This window comes from Trachemys scripta, chromosome 9 (genome assembly GCF_013100865.1).
Source record: "Trachemys scripta elegans isolate TJP31775 chromosome 9, CAS_Tse_1.0, whole genome shotgun sequence".
Lineage (NCBI taxonomy): Eukaryota > Metazoa > Chordata > Testudines > Emydidae > Trachemys > Trachemys scripta.
Window position 1 is genome coordinate 82,958,915 of NC_048306.1, and position 23,569 is coordinate 82,982,483.

Below are 23,569 nucleotides of genomic sequence, written 5' to 3' on the forward strand. Positions count from 1 at the left end.
AGGGTGTAACAACACTATTCGGACAAGAGAAGAAGAATCGAAATTGAGGGGGCAGCCCGGGTAGATAGACGTGCTAGTTCTAATTCAGTTAGCACACTAAAAATAGTAATGTGGACATTACAGCACAGACGGTGGCACATATTTGAATACTTCTAAAATGAGAACACCACCAGACTATTCTCAGGCTGAGTGAACTACCCAGCAATGTCTTCGGTATTTTTGACGTTGTAATGTTGTTTTAGCGTGTACGTTAGTATTTAATCTGGACATCCAAATGAATCTGGATTAAACATTGTTCATGTACTGGTTTTTGTTTTATTAGGCGAGTATTAGACATTTCATATACTCTACTCTAATTCTAGCCTGTGATTTCACTTTTTAAATGGCTGCTGAATAAAGTTAAATAGAGATTTTTGAAGTTATCAAGCCTGCTAATTTGGTGCTACCAATTTTGTTTTTCTTGCTGTCAACATTAATGTCTTTCTTTTTACTCTATTTTATTGATAAAGAGAGAAAAGGTTATAATTTCAGTAAGATGTTTTGTTTTAGAGCATGAATCATTTATTTGTATCACCTGAGAGAATATTCAGGTTTGGGAGTATGCTCTTCAGTAGCAGAATAATAAAATTGCATAACTTGACACTATGTTACTCAGAGACAACCACAAATAATGCTCTAATGCTCACACAGATTTAAGAACTGTTTTATTATCTCCTTAACCATGTTTGTAAGCAAAGATTAAATATGATTGAAAGCAGAATAGATTTCACTGCTACTATATACTTACATCATCTGAAGAGAAGAATTGATCAATGATCTCATAAGCCAGTTTGTAGATGTCTTCATTTTCATGATTTTGTAGCTGTTCAATTTTCTCCAGCCCTTTAAGAAATATTTAAGAGATGGAATTAAATCAAGCATTAAAATAGAATAGAAACTCATTTATCTGACCCTTTATTAGGCTCCACATTAACTGGAGAGGACTCCAGGGCCAGAAGTGGGCAATCTCTCTTGTGGCCACTAGATGCTGCTGCTCACCACACTTTCCCATTCTCTGGATTTTTGATGATCAGATCTGGCCCTGGTCCCAATTAGAATGGATAAACAGGGTTCTGCTGTATTATATTTGACAACCAAACACAACCTGCTCCAGACACATCATGATAATACAAGTTCTAAATTAATGGTGCTTATGTGCTATACTGTGAATTATCAAATACGTTTTTTTAATTATTTAAAAATACCATGGGAAAAGTCTGCAAAATGATTTAGGTTCAACAGATCGTACTCAAACTTCATTTTGTTCATCTTAGCTACAATGCACCTCAAACACCAGTGCGAATAAGGAAATCTTTTAAAATGAGAGTCACTGGGATGAACTGGACACAATATTTTCCAACTCCATTTCATGAAAGAAATCAGCTCTGTAGTGTGCACCCTGCTTTATTGGGAATCCTGAAGGGACAACTGGCTTTAAGGTATAACTACACAGAAGTCAAAGGAAACAGTCAAAAGGGTTATGTGTGTTCTGGTATAAAATTTAGGCTTCTTTTAATGCTTTTAGTACATAGTTGAACCTTACTCTTTAGTGCTTTGAAATATTCATGATTAAAGTCAGTAAATCCATAACAAAACCAAATTCCAAGGTTAAGAAGGAGAGAGAGACATGGTGGGTGAGGTAATACCTTTTACTGGACCAACTTCTGTTGGTGAAAGAAAACCTTCTGAGCTCCACAGAGCTCTTCTTCAGTACCTATTCATGTGCCTAATTGACTATAGTTAAGCCTCCTTGTTTGTCACAGATTCCGTGACTTTCTGTGACCTCTGCAGCGGCTGGTGTGCCTGGCCCAGAGGCCACCTGAGCAGCTCAGGGAGCTGCTGGAGCAATGTCGCCCGCCCGCAGCAAGAGTTTGGGTGTGGGGGGGCTCAGGGTTCGGGTGCAGGGCAGTGCTTACCTAGGACAGGCTCCCCGTAAGGGCTACAGGAACTCCCTTCCCTCAGCTCCTAGCTCCATGTGCTGCCTCTGCTGGCAGGCACCACCCCCGCAGCTCGATTGGCAGCGGTTCCCAGCCAATGGGAGCTGCAGAACCAGGGCTTGGGGCAGAGTGGAGGCAGCATGTGGAGATCAGGAACCTGCCCAAGCCCTGCCAACCCTCCCCCTGCCCCAGCACCCACAGTGCCCCCCCGGGCCACCCCTCCTCCTCAAGTTTTAGTCAGGGGAATATAGTAAAAAAAAGTCATGGACAGGTCACAGGCCCTGAATTTTTGTTTACTGCCAGAGACTTTTACTAAAAATACCCGTGACTAAAATGTAACCTTAATTATAGTGAGCATGTGCAGCCAGGTAAGTTAACAGGACTGTTAGACCTCAAAATTTTAGACCAGCTAGATGGCTTAAGGGGATAAGTAGTAGTAGTTGTAGTTCTTCAAATCTGACCAACTCAGCCAACCTCAATTCAAGTCCCACCTTGGGCAGAAATTGGGAAAAGGTTGACTGGCATATTTTTGTTTATTTTGAAGGAATGTAATCAAAGTATTTTTTATTAAAAATTTAGACACGTGAACAGTTGCCTGCAGGAGAAGGGCATTTTAGGGGATGGTGCAATGGGAAGTGGAAGAGGAGTGAGGGTTTTGAGACTGCATCAAAGGGGCAGGGATAAATGGAGATAGGGGACATTAGAGGGGTTGGGGGATCAGGTGAGGGACACATGAGGATAAGTGGCAGGGAGCTGGGGGAGAATAGGGACAGGGCCCCACATTCACCCCTTCAGTGTACATGTGCATAGGGAGAGGGGTTCAGATCCCCCATATCCTTATCCCACCATGTGTGCCAGGATCTGGAGCCTCTTGCCTGTCTAGGGGGTCTGAGACATTCTCCCAGACCCACCTGGTGAGCTGAGATGGACGCCTATGCCTCTCTGGGGGTGCCTGAGCTCCGCTCTCTGCCTCCCTTTATGTGCACCAAGATCTGGGGGATTCCTGCCCATCTATGGGGGTCTGACCCCCTCATGTGCCCCAGCTTCTGGAGGGAGATTGTCTTTCAGGGGTGGGATCGGAGCCCCTCTCCTTTCCACCACCATCTGAGCTGGGATGTTGGGGGGCCCTGCCCCACTCCCTAGCACCACCCCATCTGAGCCAGTATCTGGGAAAGCTCTGCCCCTCTGTATGGGGAGTATAGAACAGGTATGTTTGAAGTATGTACCAAGAACACACTACTGACACTGGTGTGAGCAGATGAGAATGAGCATGCTTGACCAATAGCAGAAACTCTCCCGGACTGTGAAGGGGGGATGAGAACACCCACTGACATGAATGGAGCAGTTCACACATCTCATTTTTCAGGCTATATTAATCTCCTTCAGGCAGGGTGGATAAAAATCAATGATTTAAAAAAAAAAAAAAAAAAGAAAACATTTTTTTTGATAAAAAATGCTTTTTGAGGGAAAAAACCTATCTAAGATAGTTTTAATTAAGACACATTATAGCTCAAAGTTATCTCATCATGGAATAGGGATTATAAATTCTAATTCTATAGTAGGAGACAATATATTCATGTAATGTTTAAGAAAAGTTTTGTAAATGAGTTCCAACAGTTCATGGATTAGGGACCCAATCTTATAGGGTTCCAGGGACTTCTGTATAGATTATTTAGGTTAATCTTTCTATCTACCCAATGGGACTCAGTGCTCAGTCTAGAAGATATCATCAGAGATGCTTACTCAGTTTTGCAGTTCTCAAACTGTGGATTTGTGTCTCCAGAGATAACACGCTTGTTAACAGCGAAACTGTTTTTAAATAAATATATAGAGGTGAGAAATAACAGACCTCAACCCTATTGTCCCTCTGCAAATTTGTGTACACAGAGTCAATCCCTTACCTCTCTCTAAAAGTGCAAAGCTTCAAAAAGTTCAATTAATAGACGATTGTTGGGGGTGGAATACATCTGGACAAGGAGAAGAAGTCTGGAGATAAATCTGAGAAGGGAGGGACAGGCAGTAGAAACAAAAGTGAAACTGTCTGAGCAGCATATTCCAGAAGTCTTGAGATCTTTGAGTGTAGCCTTCATTGATTTGAGATCTACCATACCGTTCTCTCACTAGAAGGGAAAACCTATAATGGCAGCAGGCCATAAAAGAGACCCAGTGTGGGAATATTTTAATGAAGTTCCTCTACCTGTGGGTAAGACAGGCAGGCATGCATGCAAAATGCAAACCGTACAACAAAGAAATGCAAGGCCTCGTTACCCAAATGAAACATCATGAGAAGTGTTTCTTCTCAAGAGGAAGCTGCGTTGAAGATGATGAAAGGAACATGTCTGAACATACAGGATCTGTTATCCATCTAGTTGTGGAAGGCCGAAATAGCTGCCACATGCACCCTTATAGAGTTAACAGCCAAACTCTTTCAGATCCAGAAAATGAGTATGAGGTCCAGGGTTCTTGCTTTGGAAATACACCTTTCCTACAATACCAAATGGAGAAGCGCTTCCACTTAGCCAGGTAAGTGTTTCTAGTCAAGAGATTTCGGATATTCAGGAGCACCTTTTGGACATCCTTCGAGCAGGATTTTTCAAAAGGCTTCAGCCATGAAGCAGCCACACTGCTAGATGGAGAGCTTGGAGGTTCAGATGAAGCAGACGTCTGTGGTCCCCTGGGATTAAGTCTAGATCTAACGGGAGGGTTAGAGGAGAAGTCAAGTATCAGTGTTGACGAGGCAATGCCGGTGCTATAAGAATGAGGTGAGCATGGTCTTGTTTTATTTTGAATATTATTCTGGGCAGTAAAGGAACCGAAGGGAAGGTGTATGGAAGGAAATTCTTCCAGGATAGGAGAAAGTCATCTGTCAGTGAGCCTTGGCTGAGCCCTCTCCAGGAACAGAGCTGAGGGCATTTTCTGTTGGTTCTTGTTGCAAACAGATCCACTTGGGGAGTTCCCCACAGACAGAAGACGAACTTGGTTATCTCTGGATGTAAGGGTTATGTTGATGGGAGAGGGATTTGCTCAGCTGATCTGCTACCATGTTCTGTTTCCCCGAAAGGTAAGCTGCTTTGAGATGAACTGAGTGTGTTGTACAGAAATCCCAGCGGCACATTGCCTCCTTGCAGAGTTGGTTTGACCATGCCAGTCCTGGTTTGTTTATGTAAAAAACAGGGTCGCTGAATTGTCTCAGAATCAATAGATTCTTTCCCACTATGTGGGGGAAGAAGGCCAAACAGGCTGACGTACCACTCTTAACTCCCTGACACTTATGTGAGATTCTACATCTTGAAGTGACCAAAGGCCCTGCATCTGTGGGGATTCTATAGGAGCTCCCCAACCCAGAGAAGATGTGTCTCGGTAGTGGGCAGAGAAAAGGAACCCCCGCACAAGTTTTCAGAGGGTCCATCCACCAATCTAGAGATATCAAAACTAACTTTGGCACCTGATCCATTTTGTCCAAATGGGGACAACTTGGAGTAAACATCGATTCTAGCCATGCTTGCATCTTTCTGAGGCGTAGCCTGGCATGCTGAACTACATAGGTGCATGCTGTCATATGACCCAGGAGACTGAGGCAGGTGTGTAGTGTTGAAGAGGTTTGAGTAATGGTACCACAGGATCTAGGTGAGGTGAGGTATAACTTGCAGGCATTGGCACCAGCTGCAAGCCTTCTGCTGTCAGCGATATCAGTACTAAGAGGCTAAGCAAGTCTTTTGCAGCGGCATGCGCCGCCAGGGTGATTGGGATTGGCACCGGCTGCTGAGTCTGCAAGTGTCCTTCAAGGAATGGCATTGATAGACATGGCACGGACTCCAGAGGCAGTGAGACCCCTTGGGAGGTGATGAGCTTTCCAGGGGTGGCCTCTCTCCTAAATGCTTTGTGGAGTGTCTGCTTCGGTCTTGCTTTAGTACCAACGCAGAAGAGCAAGAGGTGGAACCTGAAAAAGGTCCGAGTCTTTTTTTTGGTATAGGGGAATGGGACTGAGGAACTACAGACGTCTGTTGGGGTACTCTGTACTGAAGACTGAGTACTTGGGGCACTTTACTCCTGTGACCCTCTCTGGTGGAGGTTGAAGTGCTGCTTCCATAAGCAAGAACTTAAGCCTTGCCTCCCTATCTCTTTTTGAATGGTGTTTGAAACTTTTACAGATGAGACGTGTCACTGATGTGGGATTCTCCTAAGCATTTCAGGCAGGACAGATGCAGGTCACTGACTGGAACAGGATTTGCACAAGTCTTGCAAGACTTAAACCTTGGTGAGCAAGGTATCATTCCAGTACCAGTACTGAAAGTGTACAAAGGGTCAAAAGAGACCAAAAATGGAAACCTAGCTGTAAAACCATCAAAAATTGACTAAAAAACCCAACCAAACAAAAAACTTACTATACTTAACTATATACAAAGAAGAATGAGAGAAGTACTTGAATTAATCAAGTCTGCATTTGCACCAACCGTCAGTGGTGGCAAGATGGAACTGGATGGGGATGAGGAAAGCTCTGCTTTCTTATACCAGCACACAATGGAATGCAGCAGAGGGCACTCAAGCCACCCCAACAGATACTACAGAAGGGAAAAAAACAACAACAGACATCTGTGCACAGGGCGCATACACACTTTCACTGGATATGACGTGCAATTACTCAAAGAGCCCAAACTTCACAAAGCCAGAAAAAACAGTGTTAAGGTTATGTGGGAGCGTACCTTAACTATCCCTCTTAAAGTGATGCCCCAAAACACTCATAACATATTTGCACCCTGCCTTTTCACTCTATAGGAAAGGAGCTACCCTGCCCTATAGTAAAATACTTAGCCTATACTCCTGACAGAGTACCACACTTATATCCTGTGAGTAAGTGTAAAGTGGCTGTTAAGGACAAGTATAAATTTAGATGTGAAATTTATCCATCAGTAAACCCAGAGACTGCTCTCATAACCCATGACTGCTGATAATTCCCATGTCAAGATTCTCCCCATCCCCTAGCACCTTGCTACTAAATGGTACCTCTACAAAGTAATTAAACACCCGTGGCTGGCCTGAGTCGCTGACTTAGGCTTGCAGGGCTGTAAAATTTCTGTGTAGATGTTTGGGCTTAGCCTGGAGCCCAAGCCCTTGGACTCCACAAGGGGTGAGGGTCCCTGAGCCCGAACATCTACACTAGAAGAACAGGAGTACTTGTAGCACCTTAGAGACTAACAAATTTATTTGAACATAAGCTTTCGTGGGCTACAGCCCACTTCATCGGATGCATAGAATGGAACATATAGTAAGGATGGATCTATATCTATCTATCTATATGCGCGCACACACACACAGAGAACATGGTGTGTGTGTGTGTGTGTGTGTGTGGTGTGTGTGTGTCCCCTTACTGTATGTTCCATTCTATGCGTCCGATGAAGTGGGCTGTAGCCCACAAAAGCTTATGCTCAAATCAATTTGTTAGTCTCTAAGGTGCAACAAGTACTCCTATTCTTTCTGCGGATACAGACTAACACGGTTGCTACTCTGAAACCGAACATCTACACTGTAATTTTTAGCCCCTGATGCATCTAGCTCCTCAGGGTTCACATTCTCCCCTTTCCGTTACTCATACACAAGGTGAGTGCAAACTTTGATCTCACATGACAATCACAGCTCTGTGAGGCTTCTAAAACTAATCCCCATCTCCTCAGCTCAAAACACACCCCTTCCAACCTGTCTCACCTATTGCCTCCACTGTTAAACCAATCAACACAGCTACAACTCACAAACCGAATGCAGCTGCAGAGTATGCAGATAAATCTCAGTAGCTATTCTCAGCTCCAGGGGACCAGAGTCGAAGTTACATGAGCATGTATCATAACTCTATATTTACTGGTTTTCTGAACTAAATGTTCTGCAAGGACATGAGCTCTCACTGGGCAGGTTAACTCCGCATTAGCACCATTTTCTGCCATTTTATCTACTGAGTGGCAAACGGCAGTTTCTCCTTGTTGCTACCATTTCCCCATAGGATATATATATATAAATATGAGAGAGAGAGAGAGAGAGAGAGAGGCTTGACTACCTATGGACTTGTTCCTGATTAGCTGCATGCGTGTATATTTACTCTGGAATACGTTTGTTCCTGTTTAGTTTAATCCACTTTAACACATGTAGACAAGCCCTTAACTGCAGAATAATGTCAGATATATAGAAAAAGCCTGAGCTGTGTCCTACTAATCATACTTATCAAACAAATAGTAAATGAAGATAGAAGTAGCAGAGAGTTTTATGCTGCTTTAGGAAAGAATCAGTTTAAAAACCTCGATTGAAACTGGTTTAATTACCAGCTCTGTCACAGACTTCCTGTGTGACTTTGGGCAAGTCACTCTGCTTCAGTTCTCCAACTGTAAAAGCTTCCCAGGGATTTGGGGAAAATAAAAACTGATTAAAGTTTGAGGTGCTCAGATGCTCTGGTGATGACCTAGACAATTAGACTGTACTACAGCTATGTAGAATATATCCAATATGTATCTATCCATCCAGCAGATAGAGGCATAGCTAAATATATAAATATATCAAGAAATTCTGAGATTTTATTTTATTTAAACATAATATATACTTATTCAAATACCTCTCACTTTAGTATGTTCCCTCCTGAACTTCATCTATTCATATTATACATCCATGAACTTTGCATTTCTTATTTCAAGGAGCACCACTCTCTTATCTCAATGAAGTTACCTGCAACGTAGGAGTTTTCCACAGAACTTGTAGTGGTGATTAAATTAAACATTTAATATTAAAATGGTTTCTCTTCCTCAAAGAGAGCTCCAACTGGCTGGTAGCTGTTTAAGTGTTTAACAATTTAAAAAAATAAAAAAAATAAAAACATGCCTGAAAGCCGTTAACAAAATTACCACTTAATATTTTGTTTTAAAATTTATCTGGGCATAATTTGATCCAGTCTGATTAAGTTTGCAGCCTGTGAGGTAAAGATACCCTCCATGTCCTAATTTGTGAAGTGTATTTTTCTAGTTAGGTCATATACACTACATATATTCAATTTAAGGTTTCTTCAAATAGAAAAGTTTACGTTAAAATATCTCAAATCACTAAGTGAACCTGATATTGAGGTTTGATACAAACAGTTAAACAAAAAGACAAAGATGTAATAAATGGCACAAAATCCATGAATATATTTGTGGTTAATGTTCAAACCATTAGTTATAATAATAATGGTAACACCAACTAATTATTCAAAAATCTTACCTCCACACTCTTCTATAAGATTGGCTATGGTCTCCGCTTCATCTTCAGCCATTTTTAATATATTACTTAGTCCATCCAGCACTACTTGTACAACTTGAGCATCTTTTACTGTTAACAAGTTGCAAAAGGGAGGAATTACATTTTGTTGAATTAGATATGCCACCTAGGAAAGAAAACAACATACATAAAGTTAAAATGTATCAGTAAATAGTGTGTGAGAGGTAAAAAGATGCAAGAAAAGGAAGAAAAGCTATGGCACCACAAAAAATGGTTTTTAATAGACAAGAGACCAGAAGGAAAGACTACATGAAATAAGAAAAAAATTTATTCAAAGTATGTATTGAACAGTATAAGGAAGTTACTTACCTTATAGTACTATAGGTACTATACTATAAAGCTGTCAAGCGATTAAAAAAATTAATTGCGATTAATCTCACTGTTAAACAATAAATACTATTTATTTAAATATTTTTGGATGTTTTCTACATTTTCAAATATATGGATTTCAATTACAACACAGAATACCAACTTTACAGTGCTCATTTTGTATTTATTTTTATTACAAATATTTGCACTGTAAAAATGATAATAGTATGTTTCAATTCCCCCATTACAAGTACTGTAGTGCAACCTCTATCATGAAAGTTGAACTTACAAATGTAGAATTATGTACAAAAATAACTGCATGCAAAAATAAAACAGTGTAACACTGTAGAGCCTACAAGTCCACTCAGTCCAACTTCTTGTTCAGCCAATAGCTCAGACAAACAAGTGTGTTCACATTTGTGGGAGATAATGCTGCCCGCTTTGTTTACAATGTCACCTGAAAGTCAGAACAGGCACTTGCATGGCACTGCTGTAGCCGGCATCACAAGATATTTACTTGCCAAATATGCTAAAGATTCATATGTCCCTTCATGCTTCAACCACCATTCCAGACGACATGTGTCCATGCTGATGACCGGTTTTGCTCGATAACAATCCAAAGCAATATGGACTGATGCATGTTCATGTTCATCATCTGAGTCAGATGCCACCAGCAGATGGTTGATTTTCTTTTTTGGTGGTTCCATAGTTTCCGCATCGGAGTGTTGCTCTTTTAAGACTTCTGAAAGCATACTCCTTACCTTGTCCCACTCAGATTTTGGAAGGTACTTCAGATTCTTAAACCTTGGGTCAAGTGCCGTAGCTATCTTTAGAAATCTCACACTGGTACCTTCTTTGCGTTTTGTCAAATCTGCTGTGAAAGTGTTCTTAAAACGAACTGTGTGCTGGGTCATCATCTGAGATTGCTATAACATGAAATATATGGCAGAATGCGGGTAAAACAGAGCAGGAGACATACAATTCTCCTCTAAGGAGTTCAGTCACAAATTTAATTAATGCATTACTTTTTTAACGAGTGTCATCAGCATGGAAGCATGTCCTCTGGAATGGTGGCCGAAGCATTATGGGGCATACAAATGTTTAGCATATCTGGCATGTAAATTACAATGCTGGCTACAAAATTTCCATGTGAATGCCTGTTCTCACTTTCAGGTGACACTGTAAATAAGAAGCGGGCAGCATGATCTTCCATAAATGTAAACAAACTTGTTTGTCTTCGTGAATGACTGAACAAGAAGTAGGACTGAGAGGACTTATAGGCTCTAAAGCTTTACATTGTTTTGTTTTTGAGTGCAGGTATGTAACAAAAAAAATATATATACATACACACATTTGTAAGTTGCACTTTCCTGATAAAGAGAATGTACGACGGTACTTGTATGAGGTGAATTGAAAAATGTTATTTCTTTTATCATTTTTTGGAGTGCAAATATTTGTAATAAAAATCATAATATAAAGTGAGCACTGTACACTTTCTATTCTGGTATAATTGAAAACAGTATATTTGAAAATGTAGAAAACATCCAAAAAATTTTAAATAAATAGTTTTATTGTTTAATTGTGTGATTAATCACGATTCATTTTTCTAATCGCTTGACAGCCCTACCTTATAGTGTAATACATACAGTAATATAAGGTAGGCAACTTTCTTATACTGTTCAGTACATACTTTGAATAAACTTTCTTATTTAATGTAGTCTTTCCTTCTTGTCTCTTCCGTCTATTAAATATAAATATTGTTTAACTAAATAAAATTAACCGCATCTTTAATTGCACTGTTAATCACATGAGTTAACTGAGATTAATTGATAGCCCTACTATAAGGTACTATAGAACTGGAGGTTCTTTGAGATGTGTGGTCACTATCTGTATTTCACTGTGGGTGCAAATATGCTCAATGTGCCCTGAGTCGGAGCAGTTTGAAAGCATTGTTTGTTGGTCCGCATATGTGCACGGGCTCACCTCGTGCTTCTGACCGAGGAGATAAAAGGGCAGGATGGACTGGCTGCCTCTCCAGTTCCTTCTCTACCATCAATCAGAGAAGATCTGAAGCAGAGGGGAAGAAGGGTAGGTAGTGGAATACGATAGGGACCATACATCTCAGAGAACCTCCAGTTACTATAAGGTAAACAAACTTTCTCTCCTTCCAGTGCCGGTCCTATGTGTATTCCACAGTGGATGATTGACAAGCAATACTTAAATAGTAGGAGGATGCAAGGATGTAAACAGCAGAGCTGAATGAAAGACTGCTTGTATCAAAGCAGTGTCTCGCAAACATGTGGATGGAACTCCATATAGCTGCCTTACAGATGTCAAGTAGAGGCACCTCTTGAAGCAATGCCATAGACACTGCTTGTGCTCTTGTAGAATGAGCTCTTACCCCAAGAGGAGGACGACGATTAGACAGCTGATAGAACAAATTACAGCCTGAGATCCATTTTGAGATCCTTTGATAGGATACCACCTGACCCCTGACTGTTTCCTTCATGGTGACAGAGTCCAGGAGACTTTCTGACTGGTTTTGGTAAAAGGCGAAGACTAGCCAAATGGCGGGGAATGGAGTCTCCTTTCTTCTGAGAATGCGTGTGACACGGGTTGGATCACAGAAACCCCCTTGGGAGCTGCCACCTGATATACCAAGACTACCCCTGCTCCCATTTTCCCTGCCAGCTCAGGACTCCAGCACCCTGTCTTGCTGAGCCAGACACTCCCGTCTGCTCCAACACAGACCCAGGGTCTGAATAACTTGCCCCAAAGCTTCAAGTCTACCTGAAAACAGCTCACAGAAGTGTGCTTGTCTTTAGCACTCAGATGCCCAACTCCCAATGGGGCATAAACCCAAATAAATCCGTTTTACCCTGTATAAAGCTTATACAGGGTAAACTCCCAAATTGTTCGCCCTCTATAACACTGAGAGAAATGCACAGTTGTTTTCTCCCCCAGGTATTAATACATACTATGAGTAAATTACTAAATAAAAAGTGATTTTATTAAATACAGAAAATAGGATTTAAGTGGTTCCAAGTGGTAACAGACAGAACAAAGTAAGTCACCAAGCAAAATAAAATAAAATGCGCAAATCTATGTCTAATCAAACTGAATACAGATAATCTCACCCTCAGAGAGATGCTTCAGTAAGCTTTTTCTCAGACTGGACACCTTCCAGGCCTAGGCACAATTCTTTCCCCTGGTACAGCTCTTGTTCCAGCTCAGGTGATAGCTAGGGGAGTCTTCATGATGGCTCCTCTCTCCCTCTGTTCTCTTCCACCCCTTTATATATCTTTTGCATAAGGCAGGAACCCTTTGTCCCTCTGGGTTTCCACCCCCCCTCACTGGAAAAGCACCCAGGTTAAAGATGGATTCCAGGTCAGGTGACATGATCACATGTCACTGCAAGACTTCATTACCCACTTGCCAGCACACACATATACAGGAAGACTAACAGGTAAACACAGCCATCTGCAGACAATGGTCCTGGTTAATGGGAGTCAAGATTCCCAACCACTATTAATGGCCCACACTTTGCATAATTACAATAGACCCTCAGAGTTATATTTCATATTTCTAGTTTTAGATACAAGTGGTACATTTATACAAATAGGATGATCACACTCAGTAGATTAAGCTTTGTAACGATACTTTACAAGAGACCTTTTGCATGAAGTATATTCCAGTTACATTTTATTCACTTCTTATTATGTTTTTATAAAACCATAGAGATTGCACAACGTCACAGCGTGAGATTCTGGGAAGAACGCAGGTAAGTGATAACTGGGTCTGGTGAAGTTCAGACTACTTTGGGAGTGAATTTAAGGTGGAAACAATGAAACACTGTCCCGATGGAATATAGCATAAGGAAAATCTGCCATCAGAGCTCCAAATTCACCAACCCTCCTGGCTGAGGTGATGGCTACCAGGAATGTGACTTTCATGGATAGGAGAGAGAAAACAAGAAGCTAATTGTTCAAAATGAGGCTTAGTGAGTATTGAGAGAACAAGTTTCAAGTCCCATTGAGGTGGTGATGGTGATTCTCTCTTCCCCCCCCCCCCTCGTTTTTGTTTTAAATAGGCAGAAAGATTCTGATTAGGCCTTTCCAGAATCTGCTAGTCATTGGGGGCGTGAAGACTCAGTAGCCCTGTGAAGGTGGATGGCATGCACTGATTGCTGCCAAATGGATCCATAAGGAGCTGACGGATAAACCTGCTGTGTTTAAGGAAAGAGCATACCCCAGAACGAGAGGAATACATACAGCTTCTAAGGATGTACTCAAATGGAAAAATGCTTCTACTTCGCTAGGTAACATTCTCTAGTGGAATCCTTCCTACTATTAGAAAAGAGATTCTTTATAGCTTCAGAACATGATTGCTCTAAGAATGATGCCCATCCAAAAAACAGGCTCTGAGATGAAGCATACATGGGTTGGTATGATTGATCTTGCAATTCCTTTGGGTAAAGAGATCAAGAAAAGTAGGAACAACAATTGGTACCAGTGACGACATGTGTAGGAGGTTAGGAAACCAAAGCTGGCTGGGCTAGTTGGAGGCAATGAGAATAACCCATGCCCTATCTTGCCAAATTCTGCACAAAACTCGAGGCAGGAATGGTAGTGGAGGGTAGACATAGTTCCGGTGGTCTGACCATAGGAGGAATAGAGCATCGCCTAGGGTTCCTATGGAACAGTATATGATGCATTTCCTGTTTGTTTGGGAGGCTAACAGGTGCCTGGTGGTGGTCCAAAGAAAAAAAAAATATTGTACACCACAGAGTCATGTAGCTCCCACTTGTGACCAATAGCAAAGTGTCTGCTGAGAGAGTCCACTATCACATTCTGGTTTCCTGGGAGGCAGATTGCTGACAGGGTAATTGGATTACTAAGGCACCTGTTCTACAAACTTACTGCTTCTGCACACAGGAGGACGGATCTCACTCCTCCCTATTTATTGATGTGAAAGACGGTTATGTCCGACATCATGAGGACATGGTGACCTTAACAAGACAAAAGCTTCACAAGCCCTTTGAACTGTTTGCAGTTCTAGAACATTGATGTGCCTCCTGGACTTTTCAGATGTCCAGGTGCCTTTTGCTGTATGGCTGTTCATATGGGCTTCCCAACCCAACAGTGATGCATTGGTAATGATCATCCTGTCCAGTGTGGAGGCAAGGAAGGGAGCTCTGATGAACACCTGATGGTGATTCTTCCCCTTAACGGGGACAATATCACATTGGTGGCAACAGTCACTACGGTGCTCCTGTACTGTCAGTTTGGTGAGAATACAAGTTGAAGTCATGCTTGTAAGTAACAAACATGAAGGACTGCAAATGGTGTGACAAAAGCATGAGACCATATGGCCTAGGAAAGAGACCGCTCTGGAGTGGTATTCCGGGATTTTTTCATAACCTGAAACCTGTCTGTGGCAGGGCAGGGGTGAAACCCCTTGAATGCCCTGCTAAAATGTTGGCTAAGCCCTGCTTTCAGGCAGAAAGGCCAGGGGCAGAGGCTCAAAGCAGCCAGCAGGGAGCCCAGCTGCAGGCCCTAACGAGGGCTGGCTCACTGCAATAGACTGAGCTAAGCAGCGACAGCTGGGCTGAAGGCTGGGAGGGCTATAAAAGCCCTGAACAAAACTCAGTTGGGAGGCTAGCCTAGGAGGGGGACAGGAAGCTACAGCTCTGTCTCCTCACCACAGGAAGGGAGCCTCAAGGGCCAAGAGACCCTGGAATGGGTTAGAAAGGAGATAACTGTTGGGGGATAAAGAGGACTGCACGGTGGCACTGTTAAATAAAGCACAAGGGTGAAACACCAGAAGGCGGCATGAGAACTCTTATTTTATGAGCCTAAGCACAGGGCACTGGGCGAGAAGGCAGAAACCTGTGCAGACCCTGTGACACAGTCCTTCAGCAGGTAAGCTTTTGCCATGATTAAATTTAAGGACACCCTGATGAAGTCTCTGTAGGTGTGAGAATGGATTTTTCGGTGTTCGCGCTGACCCCCCAAAAAGGAAAGGAGTTACAGCATTGTCCAAGTCAATGTATAGGCCTCTTGGTGTGACATGGCGACAAGGGGACAGTCATCAAGGTAAGGGAAAACAGTGAAACCGTGGCATCTGATATAGGCTGCTATAACAGAGAACACCTTGGTAAAGACACTGGGGCAATGCTGAAAGGGAATACTCTGTATTGAATGTGGTTGGAATCCACCATGAATCCGAGAACGTGTCTGGGAGTGGAGTGGAGTGGATGTCCACATGAAAGTAAGAGTCCTTAATGTCAAGAGTTGTAAATCTTTTTCCAGGAATGGAAATCATAGATGCCAACATCATCATTCAAAACCTAAGTTCATAAATGAAGTGGTTGAAATTATGAAGGTCAAGAATGGGTCTCCAAAGCTGCCTTTCTATGCTCTATGAACTATGTCGAGTAAAAACCACTCCCTCAGTACTGAAAAGGAACCCACTCTATTGCTCCTTGCTGTATGAGAAATTCTACTTCTTGTTTGAGAATATTCTCATTAGAGTGGCCCCTCATTAGAGATGGTGGGAAAGGGGGTTTTGGAGGGGGGCAGGGACAAACTATAGTATAGCTGGAATGAATGATATTCAGCACCCATTTATCTGTTATTGCACTCCAGGTGTTGAAAAAAAGTGTGCTAGATGGCCCCCAAACGGTGTATGGAAGTCAGGTTTTGGACTTAGTGGTTGCAGCTTTCAAGCTCCGGTCAAAAATAACATTTAAGTGGAGGACTGGGATGAGTAATCTGTTGCAGAGCTGCAGGGAAATGAGTCTTTTGAACCCTTTACCTTCCCTGGTGGAAGTACTACTGAGCCATCTGTCTAGGCTAATCTGTCAGTAGAATTCTCTCTTTGTGTCAAGTATATCTATCTATATCTATCTATATCTTTCCATGGTGCCGAGGGTGGCCCTGGAGCCCTTTAAAATGCGTAAGAACTCATCTGTCTTCTGATTAAACAGATGTGACTCAATTGTGTGCTCGACCCCAAAGTATGGAGCCACAACTCCATACATTACGATGGCAGTAGTCATTGCCCTGGAAGATGTATCAGCTGCATCTACTGCTGATTGGAGAGTGGGCCTGGAAACTATTTGGTCTTCTTCTAGGTGGGCCTGGAAACAAGCTCTGTCCTGATGCAGGAGTCTGTCAGTAAATTCCGTGAATCTGAATAGTTCAGAAGTCATTCTTAGCCATTAGTGCTGGGTAGATGGCTATCCGGAACCGGAGGCTAGAAGAAAAGACCTTTTTCCCCCCTCAATAAGTCAAGACGCTTGTCTTCCTTGTCAGTCAGGATAGATGTGGGGCGTTGATGCCAACATCTCTCCATGGTGGCCTGGATTACTAAAGTTAGGAGCAGTGTGAGAAAACAGAAATTTTGCCCCTTTGGTTGGACATAGGTATGGTTTCTCTGCCCTCCTGGGGCAGGGGCACAGTTAGGTGGAATATGCCAGACTGCTCTAGATAATTCCAAGATGGCTTCATTAACAGGAATGCTATTCACTGGAGCCAGGGGACTGAAGGATGTCCAGGAGCTTGTGTTGAGGATCTTGAACTTCCTTGAGGGGAGAAGAATCTGTAGCTCCCCTCCAATTCTGCAAAGAATTCCTGGAACTGCTGATAGTCATTGGGGGGGAATGGAAACATTGGAATCACTGCATCATCTGGAGACAAAGATGGCAATCTCATCAGTTTCGGTAGAACCACTGGATCCAGTGAATACTCCTCAGTAGGATCTGGAGGCAACTTCAGTTAGCTTCTCACAGAGGGGAAGGAAGGGGCAACTCCCTAGCACACCGGACTGACACTGTGGGATGGTACCGGTTCCACAACCTCCAATATGGCCACCATCATGGGTCAAACAGGGACTGCAGAAGTCCCCATGGCATGGGATACCGATAATTCTGAGACAAGCAATGAGGTGGAGGATGGTCCCAAGCTGTTCCAGGTTTTCTGACTGGAACACTATCTTGGAGGAAGGAATAAAGGTTCATTGGGCAGTTCGGAATCTCCCAATGAGAAGCAAGCTGATTCCCATTCAAAAAGTGGTACCAACAGAGTTGTTGGAGAGAAATCATAGCCTGAAGATGGAATGGGAGACAGACTCCTCCGAAAGGCTAGCTCCCTAGGGGAATTATAACCTCTCTCAAGAGGGAGGAACCTGATGGATTGAGAGACTCTGGGTCTGCAAGAGCAAAGATGTCCTTCGGAGGAGTGCAAGTCTCAGCAATTCCTGGAGTGAGTGGGGTCCTGTCTGCACAGACTGCCAGAGCTGCAGCAAAGACAGTCTGTGCCACAGCCGTTGAAGACAAAGATGGTACCACAGGTAACCAATGCTCTCCGTGTTCGGTTTTCATCAGTTCTGGGAGATCCCGGGGTTTGTGTCTGGGGGTACCAGAGGCATTGCCAGATCACAGTCCAGTGCCGACGGAGCCCTAGACTCATGGGCTTTCTTGTCATGTCTCAGACTTAGAATGTCTGAAGTTCTGTAAGCTCAGCCCAAGAGACTTGCACAATTTAGGCAAGTCTGAATCCAACTTCTTTAAAGTGGATCTGGAGAAAGACAGTCTCATGATTATGAGAATGCTCCCTGCTCTTCCCTTGGCAGGGTCTTATTTGATCTGTTGGGGGTAGACTCCCTTGCTCATGAGTCAGACCTTGTGGCAGGAAGCATACTCCTTACTGAGTTACATCACTGTTTGGGGTGAAGGGTCCCTCGCCTGGGTTCAATTGTGGCCTCTTCTATTGGCTTAAGGCCAGGTTCCCATCCTTCCTGGGTATGGCCGGGGAACATACGGCAGACAGTGGGCTTGCCATGATGCAGGCTTCCCTGAGGCAGTACAAGCAGCATTGGTGGTCATCACTGACCGAGAAGGATCATAAGCAGGAAGACAAATTTTGAAGGCTAGAGTCCTGGGCATAGTCCAGTACCCTAATGGGTACAGGGGATGTGCTCCCCAAGTCAGGGAGACTAAAGCTAAAATTATCTGACAAACTTTATAATTATAGAACTATAAAAGCTATTTACAGGCATCTAAATACGTTCACAGATAAAGGAGAAAGCTAAAACTTCGGACACTGGAGGTTCTGACCCTGAATATGTGGCGCTGAGAAGGAACTGGAGAGATGGTTGGTCTGCCCCCCCATCCCTTATCTCCTTGGTCAGAAGCACGAGGTGAATCAGGGCACACGTGGAGACCAACGGACACCGCTTTCAAAATTCTCCAGCTCTGGGAGCATGCATACTCACAGAGACAAGCACTTGAAGAAAATGTTTAGAAACCAGTGCTTTCAGTTCAGTATAGAACATTTTAAAAAATCATAAATTAAATTTATGAATTTTTATGATGCATAAAGTAAAATGTTTTAAATGTAGATTACAAAATGAAAGGCGCTGACAGTTGCATTTTGATACAATCCAACCCAAACATCAAAAAAAAGTTTTAGCCTGATCTTTTTGAAGCAGGACATAAACTTAATCTAGATTTTGTGTCCAGATTTTATTGCAATTTGGAGACTGCTTCTCAGCCAATTTACCTAGTATGCCCTGTTAAAGTAATTTCAATGACAGACAGTGATAGAAGTTGGACGATTAAATAAAAAAACCACAGCAAATAAACATCCTTGAAAGGTTCACACTTTTTTTTTTACTCTTTGTTCACAGCAAGAGTACAAGTTCCTACAGCTCAAAAATATTAATGGAGACTGAATGCAATAATTCAGATAAATACTGGGGTGTACTGCAGTGCAATGTAACTAATTTTAATCCCTCAAAATTTGTCACCACTGATACTCCTACTCTTGGAAACCAGAGTATGCTCTTACATCTCTGTTTCCCTTAATCACTGCAAATCAATGAAAGGAGTCTGAAGAGAATTTTGGCAGGTAATTTAAATTACTGAATTCCCCCACTTGTAACATGTCAAATACACTCAAGGAAGGAAAAAGGTAAGAAGTAAAATAATTTTGGAAAATGATTGAACTTACTTGATCTTTTCTTCCACTGATTGTTAAGTTGCTTATAGCCCAAGCAGCTTCTTTCTGTGTACCAAAATCACCCTAAAATACAATAATAGTTGGCTGTACATTATTTGGAATCACAGAAAAGTAGGACTGGAAGGGACCTTGAGAAGTTATCTAGCCCATACCCCAGGCCAAGCCAGGACCCCAGATATACCTACACTATTACTGACAGATGTTTGTCTAACCTGTCCTTAAAAGCCTCCAATGGTAGGGATTCCACAGTGTACCTTCCAGGTTGTGTCCACATTAGTTTAAATTGAAGTTAAAAAAAAAAGGGGGGGGGGGGCGCAGAAAAATCTTGTAAAATGCTAGGACTTAGTGAGGAAGAGGAGGGAGTTTGTTTTCCCCAACACTACTTTCATATTTCTGCTCTTCTACCTCCTATCCAACCCACCACAGCTATGTGCCCACTGTTCCACTTGCACAGCCTTCAGCTACAAGACAGGGGGAAACAGTTTAGACCCAGAGCAGAGAACTGCAAAAGCGATGGGAAGAAGAAAGTAGTAATTGTAGCAATATCCCCTTCCACCCTGTACCAGCAGCCAATAACAGACATAGCAATGAAGAGACACTGCACTGTGTTAATTTTGATATGCCATACTGTTTTAGAAGCTGAGAGTCAGCTTTTGGTCTCAGTGAACTTTCAGCCTACTCAGTCTCTTTATTAATTTAACCCCCTCCCCCAAAAACTAGATTTAATAGAAAATTATGCTTCCTTTATGGAATTCTGTTCTCAGGATGTACAACATATGGATAGTAACTAAGCTACAAATCTGTGCTCGTAATTCTACATGCTACTAGTAAGAGACTCATGATGATCTTTCCACTCCTTATTCCTCCCACTTGTGACTTTGTCCTCCTGTGCTGTAACCTCCTATTCTCTCCATTAACCTCCTAATCCCCTTAGCCTTCTGTCACTGGGAGTCTAAAAATAAATTAGGAAAAAATAAAATAAAAACAGACTAAGCAAGACAAAAACTGACCCTGCACTTGGCATTCCACACATATACCCAACCATCATTTTTAAACCTTAATACTACAGTAGCAAGCCTCTTCCCTCCAGCAACTAGAGACTGATTTGGTGATGGGAAGTGAAAGCATCCTGGAATGTCTGCTAACAGCTGCTATGATTTTCCCCCCACCACAGAGAGGAATGAACATATATGTGGAGTTCCATACCTACAGCAGGGAGAGCTGCTAGCAGACAACTACCACAAATATATAGTTATTTCTATTATACATATCTACTTTTGTTAAATTACAGTGGTAAAGATTTAAAATGGGACATCATCTGTTCTGTGGCCTACTGCTCCAGGCCATGATTAATTTGGGAATACTCTGCTGGAAGTAGGTATGTATGGCAACCTAAGCAACTGGAGACAACTGGTTTTGCAAATGTCATCACTGAAGAATTCCTTATAACGTTTCCAAGGCAGAAGAAAATCTTCAAGATTAAACAGAATGCTTGAAAAGTATTCAACTAAAAATTACACTGATTCTTGTGAAATTTGCTAAAATTTTCAGACATTTGAGTACAGGCTCATTCCCACCTCTTCTTTCTACAAGGATGCACAGAACTTTGCCACAATAACTTCTGAATGGCTGTAGTTATTTTATTAAAAATTAATGTAATGAAATTTAGAGAAGTAAGAAGCTATTTCTCGAAAGGTCATTTCCCTAAACTACTTCTCCCCTATGGATGAGACAAGCATTGACGTATGAAGTGAAATTTAGTTAATGCAAGTCTAAAGTATTATGCTTTAATTAGTGATATAGGCAAATTTGCTTTTTACTCTTAGCTCAAACCAAATCTCAAAACAGATTTACAATAAAGTCTATAGGTAATTATCAGCAATTCAATAACAGCCCTGCTTTTTCCTCTTGCCAACAGTACAGAATTAAATATTTGTTATCCCACCTTATCTAAAAGGTGTATTATCATTGGAACAAGGTTAGCATCTATCACCGCCTGAACTTGCTGCTGGTTTCCTGCAGTGATGTTAGATAGGAACCATACGGCTTCCTGCAGGAAGAAAAAAAAAAAAAAGATAAGCTTTAAAAAAAAAAACATTGAAGAAATATTTGAATATTCTATTTCCATTCCAGCAAGATTTCATGCATTTACAATTCTAGTAAAATCAAAATTCTGAAGTTGAAAACATACCTTCGAATAATACAATTAAAGATTTAAATAGTGTAGTTCTGTATGTGGTTGCATTAAGAATCATAATAATCCAATTAGAGACAAAGTGGGTGAGGGTAATATTTATTGGATCTATTTCTATTGGCGAAATTGTCAGGCTGTCTCTTAACTCCTTCACTAACAGAAAAGTTGGTCCAATAAAAAGATATTACCTCACCCCACCTAGTTGTCCTAATATCCTGGGACCATCATGGCTACAACACTGCAAACAATAACCCATAGGTACATTAAAAGGAGAGGGCACAACAAAGGTTGGGACCAACTCCATCAAGGTGATTTTTACAATGGGAGACCAAACAGGATTATTGCCATCTTCTCTAAACCTGTAGGTTAACTGGTATTTTTTGCCTAGAAATATATCACAACCCCAGTGAACCCTCACAGTTTATTCCATATCCTGCAAATCCATTAATAGCAGCAGCATTATTTTCAGCAGAGAGCTGGATGGGCTCCAAAGAGAGTTATACCTCAATATCGCTCAACAGCCAGTGACAAAGGCACTCTTTTCTCCCTACCCCCTGCAAGATCTGTTCCTCCTTGTCCCTGTTCTTAACTATCCAGAAAACGTGTATTCACTGATTTAACACACATTTTTACGATTAAGGCAGATGAAATTTAATGCGGATATACTCGTTCATTAGCCAGTTAGTTTATAAGCCGACCCCCCCCCAAAATGGATAGGTAAAAATAGCAAAAACTGTATGACCCTTTCATAAGCTGACCCTATATTTCAGGGGCTGGAAAAAAGTTTGGCTCCTGGCCCGTCAGGGTAAGCCGCTGGCGGGTTGGGACGTTTTGTTTACCTGGAGCCCCTCAGCTCCCTGTGGCTGGGTTCACCGTTCCCAGCCAACGGGAGCTGCAGGAAGTGGTGCCACTTCCCGCAGCTCCCATTGGCTGGGAACGGCGAACTGCGGCCACAGGGAGCTGAGGGGCTCCAGGCCTGCACACGCTCCAAGTAAACAAAACAACAATGTATTAGATATTCAATTCAATGATTCCATAGAGTTTAAAATCATCAAATTTTGGTGTAGACCCGTTTATAAGCCGACCCCCGCTCTTTGATGTGTCACTTTTTTACCAAAAATATTCAGCTTATGAACGAGTATAGACGGTAATGCACAATGGAAAGCATAATCCTAACTATACATATAAAATCATTGGGTCTTAATTAGCTGTTAGATCTTGGAATCATTGTGGATAGTTCTCTGAAAACATCCACTCAATGTGCAGTGTCAGACAAAAAAGCGAACAAAATGCTGGGAATAATTAAGAAAGGGATAGATAATAGGACAGAAAATATCATGTTGCCTCTATATAAATCCATGGTACGCCCACATCTTGAATGCTGCGTGCAGATGTGGTTGCCTCATCTCAAAAAAGATATACTGAAATTGGAAAAGGTTCAGAAAATGGCAACAACAAATTATTAGGGGTATTGAACGGACTCCGTATGAGGAGAGATTAATAAGACTAGGACTTTTCAGCTTGGAAAAGAGACTGTTAAGGGGAGATATGATTGAGGTCTATAAACTCATGACTGGCGTAGAGAACGTAGATAAGGAAGTGTTGTTTACTCCTTCTCATAACACAAGAACTTGTGGTCACCAAATTAAATTAATAGGCAGGTTTAAAACAAACAAAAAGGGAGTATTTCTTCACACAACGCACAGTCAACCTGTGGAACTCCTTGCCAGAGGATGTTGTGAAGGCCAAGACCATATCAGGGTTCAAAAAAGAATTAG

General features: G+C 42.0%; 1 protein-coding gene across 3 annotated transcripts in view; it reads right to left on the reverse strand.

Moving 5' to 3' along the window:
- KPNA4 (karyopherin subunit alpha 4) overlaps window positions 1-23,569 on the reverse strand; it is a 56,159-nt gene that overhangs the window by 2,194 nt on the left and 30,396 nt on the right. For 2 of the 3 annotated variants that reach the window (XM_034782572.1, XM_034782574.1), the window contains exons 13-16: window positions 21,543-21,647; window positions 19,589-19,660; window positions 9,210-9,372; window positions 788-882 (exon numbers count right to left, since the gene is read on the reverse strand). In XM_034782572.1, the coding sequence (XP_034638463.1) occupies window positions 788-882; window positions 9,210-9,372; window positions 19,589-19,660; window positions 21,543-21,647 (435 nt within the window). The remainder of the gene's footprint in view (window positions 1-787; window positions 883-9,209; window positions 9,373-19,588; window positions 19,661-21,542; window positions 21,648-23,569) is intronic. The other variant, XM_034782573.1, reaches the window with a different exon arrangement.